This window comes from Spodoptera frugiperda, chromosome 4 (assembly GCF_023101765.2).
Source record: "Spodoptera frugiperda isolate SF20-4 chromosome 4, AGI-APGP_CSIRO_Sfru_2.0, whole genome shotgun sequence".
Classification (NCBI taxonomy): Eukaryota; Metazoa; Arthropoda; class Insecta; order Lepidoptera; family Noctuidae; genus Spodoptera; species Spodoptera frugiperda.
Window position 1 is genome coordinate 3,519,399 of NC_064215.1, and position 6,899 is coordinate 3,526,297.

A 6,899-nucleotide genomic window follows, 5' to 3' on the forward strand; every position below is an offset into this window, starting at 1 on the left:
TAAGTAACGCTATATTTATTAAAGTCAATATCGCAAGAAATTTGTCATGACTTTCCAACTTCAATAGGTTTTTTTTGGTGTTGTAATTTTTAATGCTTAGTCTAGCTTTAAAGAGAACATCTATCTAATATATAAAAATTCAAATGACACAATTTTTGTTATCGTAATTCGTACTCCTTCGAAACAGCTTTACCGATTTTTACCAAATTTTATATGTGTATTCAGAAGGTCTGAGAATCGGCTACTATCTATTTTTCATACACCTAACTGATAAGGGTTGTGTCTGTGTGCCTTAGTTTTTTTTACCTAGAAATAATTTATGAGATAAAACAACGTTTGCCGGGTTACCTAGTATTTTAATAAAAATAGTCATTCCATTTAGCGTCTGAAATATTTTCTATTTTTTCTTTAAATTGGACAACAACAACAGAACTATAATAAAGCTAACTTTAATTTATTCAAATTAAACGACCTATTATTTTAATAACTTTTTCAACAATCAAGTTATTTTAGTAACTACATAGTTTATGAAATCTATTTTACAACTACCATTCGTCAATGAACGACATTAAAATAGTTACAAACTTGAAACTATGATTCATAACTAAAAGTAGTAGGTCGTGATCAATCAGGTTTATTCCCGGATCACAAACACGTGTAAAAGATATTAATAAATTGGTATTTAATTAAAAATGTGTGAAAGGACGTCCAAGGTGACAATTTAAGCGAAAACCGCCCTTATTACTGAGTGCTAAGACTTGGAATTAATAATTTTTAAAATTACTTAATTTTATGAAAAGGATATGGACTATACTAGTCCATTTTATAAGGCCGGCAACGTTGTTTTGTCTCCTCTCGAGTAGCGGGTATATAGGTACAAGCGGCATTGATCGCTGACCATCAGGTAATGGATCACCTGATGGGTTGACGGATCACCTGATTTTCCTGAAGACGGATCTTCGACGAAAAGAATTTCCCATTAAAAACTAGTTTGTCTATGTATGGAGTTAAATCTTACGTGAAACAAACTTCAATTATGTATAAAACTAAAAAGTAAACCAAAGCGTATCATAATTCTTTCCATTAAAATAGGTACAAAGATTTTCCTTAACGATTCTAATTTCCATTTTAACAAAAAGATTTGTAAAGAAGACTGTGTAGGAGTTTAGTTCCTAAATCATACCGTTAGGAAATCTATGACATTTTAAGAATCTTATTTGACTTTTTGACCCTTAAGCTTTGATTCCCACAGGTTGCCCCATCCACAAAGGTTGATTGTCATAGTCCATTCAATTCAAACTTTCTCAGTTCTTAAACGAGGGGTCTCTGTTTTTTCAAAGTTTCTACCCTTCGCCGACAACTATCTAACTCAGGGTTTCTCAAACTAGCTGCGGACAACGTAAAAGGTTACCGGGGCTCCGGCTCAAAGCAGGAGAAGGAACGAGAAGGAACGTGGTAGTTTTTAGTCAGTAAGAGTCTGACACTTCCTCCCGCCTCACCCAAGGCGGGAGAAGTAATTGGATGATTTACCCCCAAAAAAACCCTTTTTTTAAAAAAAGGGTTTCTCAAACTAGAGCCGTGCCAGTGGTGGGTCGGAAGCATATATATTTTTCGTGGAGTCTGTAGAAAGACATACTAACCAACAACAGTTCTGTATTGCATTCTTCATCTTGGTAACGGTTTCATTCCCTGAAGGTAAGTCCTGAGTGTAGGAACTTAATTCATTTATTATCATAAGGCACGTCAATAGAATAAACACTAACATTAATGAAAAACAAGATGAAAAACCAAGATCATATGCCATTAAAGAGCCATCAGAACACCACAGATGAGGCCCAGTATGGCAGATGCCTGATCCGGAGCTGCGGACTACCTAGCGGGTGTACCGGGGCTCCAGGTCGAAAAGTAGGAGTAGGAACGGGGTGGTTTTTAGACAGTGAGAGTTTGACACTCCCTCCCGTTTCGCCCAAGGCGGGAACAGTCATTAGATGATTTTCCCCCCTCAAAAAAAAAGATGGGTCGTAGTCTAGACAACTTTGGGAACCACTGATCTAACTTAAATATAACTCCATCTAAATATATAAAGGGCCAAATAAAGTTTTAGATCGCCATAATATATAACTGGTATTTACAAACTACTGAACCGAAGCTTATCATAATATTTTCGTATCAAAAGGTTATTTCCAAGTCGATACGAAAAGATTTTCCATTCAAATATCAATTGCTTATCTATTAGATAGCGGACAGATTTGGTGAAAACATGGTGATATTGCATCTGGGTTGGTTGTCTTACTTGAAATTGTAGGTCATGTGTGGAAACTGAGGGATTTTCGAAAATATCTCAGTAGTAGCACGGAGTCTGGAATTGCGTCCTCGATATATGGCAATAGGCTCATCCCCCTATTACATGGGACTGATAACACAAATGGTGTAAAGTAGATATACATTGTATAGCGGCATTACGTGCCCTCTGCCTACTCCTTCGGGGAAAAAAGGCATGACGTTGTGTGCAAACTGTGAGATAGCTACAGAGAAAGATTATTATTATCTGTCACTATCCGATGTGACTTTTCACACGTACCGGTTGCCAGGTAGCTGATGCCAGGACCTGGCGGCGCAGTTATGGCCATGTACCTACTTTATCTTTCACACGTACCGGCTTAATTTGCCCGGCTAGCCGCCGGGTACACACAGACTCGTTTGATAGAAACCAGGCAGTAGTGCTCTCTGACAAACCGAAACTGCGATTTTAATTATCCTGTCAAATGAGGAAATTTACAACAAACCCTCTTTTAATTATGTAAGAGGAGGCCTACAATCCAAAAGATGGGTGGATGGTTGATGTCCCATACGTTAATACGTACTTAGTAGAAAAGAGGCTTTGACAACCCTATCGATATCAGGAAGCGTTTGTAAATTAGTACTAATAAATGAATAGGTTTGCATCGATGCATCGATCGATACATTTGTATCGATGTATTTAGTATTGAAAAAGTAAGAACTAATCAATTTTAAATAGCTTGCATGTATTGTTTAGGTAGAAAAGTACATATTGACTTGTAAAATAAAGTTTTGCAGATTGTACCCAAGACCTTAACGGATAAACTTACCATTTGTGGTTTATGTATCTGTCAATATTATACCTTTATAACGTTCATTTAAAGTTACTTATTGAGTGCAATAAAAGCTTTCAGTTGTACCTTTGAATCTGCAATACTTCGACTGACGTGGAAATACATTTCTATTTCCACATTATTAACGTAACATATTATTTTGTGTAAGGAAGTTTCTACGATATGACTGAAATTTCCACTAAAGCATGCAATAAGTATTTAATATTTTTTTTACAGGTCTTGAGACTATGATGCAGTAGCATAGCAGCAGCACCCTGCTTGGAGCTGTGGACTACCTAACGGGCTTATCAGGGTTCTGGTTCTGGTCGGACAAAGTAATGCTGGGCTTTTTTCGGTTTTTTAGAAAATTTCTCACCCCCTATTACATTGGACTTAAAACACTAATTATGAACACTGTACGTAGGGTGTACATTGTATAGCGGCATTACGTACTGTAATGTGCACCTCTGCCTACATCTTCGCGGATAAAAAGCCTGACGTTGTGTGTGTATGTTTTTGACATTATCTATAATCACATAAGCAACATCACTAAGCACAGCTAGTTTTCTTTCTTAATCACAACAAGTTAAAAGGTTATTCCGCTATCAGTCATACAAGTGTTCAGCAGTTCGGTATCCTTCACTGACACCTGTTGTATGATGTACGAGTATATGGCTGTTCGTCAATGCTGCCTAAATAATGTGCATAATTTACCAACATTATGTGTTGTTAGAGGGATTGTACTCGCATACACGTGTTATTCAACTTTTTTGCGGGTTTTACATGGTCGGTTTATGCTGTGAACTTGTAGGGACACAAATGCTGACTTTACTAATTGCGTTGAGTACGCTAAGTTATAGAGCCAGTCAGACAGTCGCTTGTAACGCCGAACCGTAGGCGCACGTAGGAAATATATCTACTGTGTTCCACGTGTTACCATCTTATTTATTTAATCCCAAATTACTGACCCTGAACTTAATATATAGCAGTGATAAGTGGTGTAGTGTATAGGTACACAAAGACATAATATACAGACCACCTACATTGGTGACCCCGACTATATCAGTGGACTGGGATTAAATTAGTGTCGTTCGTGTGTTGTCGTCGCGGAACGTAGAGACTCGCAAAATGAACCCCGTGCATCCAGTATCCGTTCCTACGCAGCCGCCTAGTGCTGTGAAAACGGAGGTTAGCAGCGGAGAAGAGAACTTAGCTTCAGTGACGGTATCGTCGAGAATTCCTGAGTTTTGGGTAGACAAACCACGCCTCTGGTTCGTGCAGTTCGAGGCCACGGTGTTTTCGCAAAAACTCAGCGATGCAGCAAAACAGAATTTGGTCGTAACAAAATTGAGCAAGAACGCTATTGAACAAGTTAGTGATCTGTTGCTGAACCCACCAGCCGACAATAAGTATACTAGCTTAAAGGACCGGCTACTGCAGGTGTTCGAAGAAAGCGAAGCCAGACAATTTCAAAAGTTGTTGGGAGAAATGGAGCTAGGTAGCCAAAAGCCGTCTCAATTATTAAGGCGCATGAGGGACCTAGCCCGTAAGAAAATTCCCGATGAAACGCTGAAGATTATGTGGTCAGGGCATCTGCCAGCGTCGGTGCGAGCAGTTTTAGCTGTTACCGAGGTCAGTGATCTGGAAAACTTGGCTATCGTGGCCGACAAAATAATGGAAACTACGCGGCCGATCGACGTGGCTGAGGTAGCCAGCACCAGCTCCACGTGGCAATCGGACGTCGTTTCTCAGATTGCTACGCTTACTCAAGAAATAAGGAACATGAGCTGGAGGAGCAGGGAGTCGCAGCGAGGTAGACAACAAGCACGTACCCAATCTCAAAATCGTGGCAGGAGCAAGTCAAGGGAGAGCCGAAGCCGTAATAACCCGGATTGGTTATGTTTCTACCACTTCAGATATGGAAAAAAGGCTGCGAAGTGCATCGATCCATGCAATTGGGAAAAGAAGAGTAAGTCGGAAAACTAAAGTTGGTGCAGTCGGCGGCGGACGGCTACACCAACTTCGAGAATCACCGTCTATGCGTAACCGACCGTAAAAGTGGTTACAATTTCTTGGTGGACACCGGAGCGAATATATCGGTAATACCAAAGATGTCTGTGAGGGTGAGTCAATGTGATAAAATTAACAGTAATTATAAACTCTATGCGGCAAATGGTACATTAATTGAAACTTATGGTACGTGTACTTTGACCCTAGATTTTTTGTTGAGACGTCCCTACCGATGGACATTTGTTGTTGCGGATGTCAGCCAACCAATATTAGGTGCCGATTTCCTTAAGTATCATAAGCTCATTGTAGATCTAAATAGGCGTAAGTTAATTGATTTAGTAACTAATCTTAATGCGGTAGCCTCTGTAATAATTAGTGATAGTTCAACTGCGATTCAAACGTTAGACAATAGTAACTCTTGGCATGAATTACTGCGTAGTTACCCTAACATAACTAAACCTGTATGCTATAATGAACCGCCTAAACATAATGTGTTACACTACATAGAGACCACGGGTGCCCCAGTATACGCTAAGGCGAGACCGTTGCCACCCGATAGATACGCGAGAGTAAAAGAAGAGTTTAAGGTTATGATTGAACTTGGTATTTGTAGGCCATCGAAGAGTGCGTGGGCTAGCCCCTTACACGTAGTACCGAAAAAAAATGGCGATATTCGGCCTTGCGGGGACTACCGGCGCCTTAACGCAATTACCAAGCCCGATCGTTACCCCATACCACCCTTGAAAGATTTTACATATTTAATAGCAGGTAAGAAAGTATTCGCCAGGTTAGATCTTAATAGAGCATTTCATTTTATACCTGTGGCACCCGAGGATATTGAGAAAACAGCCATCATAACACCTTTTGGACTGTTTGAGTTTCCGCGTATGACCTTCGGGTTGAGAAACGCAGCTCAAACATTCCAAAGATTTATGGATTCGGTAGTGCTTAATGGTCTCGACTTTGTATATTGTTTTGTAGATGATTTAATTGTAATGGCAAATGACGCAGAATCCTTAAAAGAACACTTGAAGGTTATTTTCTCTAGATTTAATGATTACGGTATAACGATTAATGTTAGTAAATGTGTATTCGGCGTAGATAAATTAGATTTCCTAGGGTATGAAGTGTCGGAACAAGGAATTCGACCTCTCGGTGAGAAAGTCCAGGCAATACAAGATTTCCCGAAACCGGAGAATGTGGAACAGCTGCGACGATTCCTAGGTATGTTGAAATATTTGTAACTAGGTTAAAAAAATAACTGTATGGTGACTAAACATTTTTAATTATACGCAACGTAGCCTTAAGTTTATTTAAATTGATGTTTAATTTACCGTTGTGGCGAAAATAATTTCTTTTTATCATTCATCACCATCGTGAATATACGTATAATATATACCAATATTTATCCTTCAGTTGAGCAAAATGGGCAGTACCCAAAGTAATATTAAAGAAAGTCAACATGTTAGTAACGAAACAGTGATTAACAATGTGTTAAACGATAAGATCCATACCTTCACATGGATAATGTTGGCGTTCGTAATTTTATCAGCGACCCTCTGTCTATACGTGATATGGAAACGTTGTTCGAAAGGTGCAAGGAAATGGGTCCAGAAAGAAATTGTTACTGTAGCTGGAGTTGTACCAACGGTTAAAGTGCATGCGATGCCTCAACAGCAGCAAGCACCTAATACCGTGGGGTACGCCTAAATGTAAAGGTATTCTATTCAAGAATGATGTTATCATAAAATAAACAAATAACTTTCTTTCATTATT

The 6,899-nt window shown here is 39.1% G+C and overlaps 1 protein-coding gene across 1 annotated transcript; it reads left to right on the plus strand.

The window, feature by feature from the left end:
* The first annotated feature begins 3,924 nt into the window (after nucleotides 1–3,924).
* Nucleotides 3,925–5,219, plus strand: LOC118277079 (uncharacterized). The gene has a single exon (XM_035595743.2). The coding sequence runs from the start codon at nucleotides 4,242–4,244 to the stop codon at nucleotides 5,097–5,099; it is 858 nt and encodes a 285-aa protein (XP_035451636.2). The 5' UTR covers nucleotides 3,925–4,241; the 3' UTR covers nucleotides 5,100–5,219.
* Nucleotides 5,220–6,899: the final 1,680 nt, after the last annotated feature.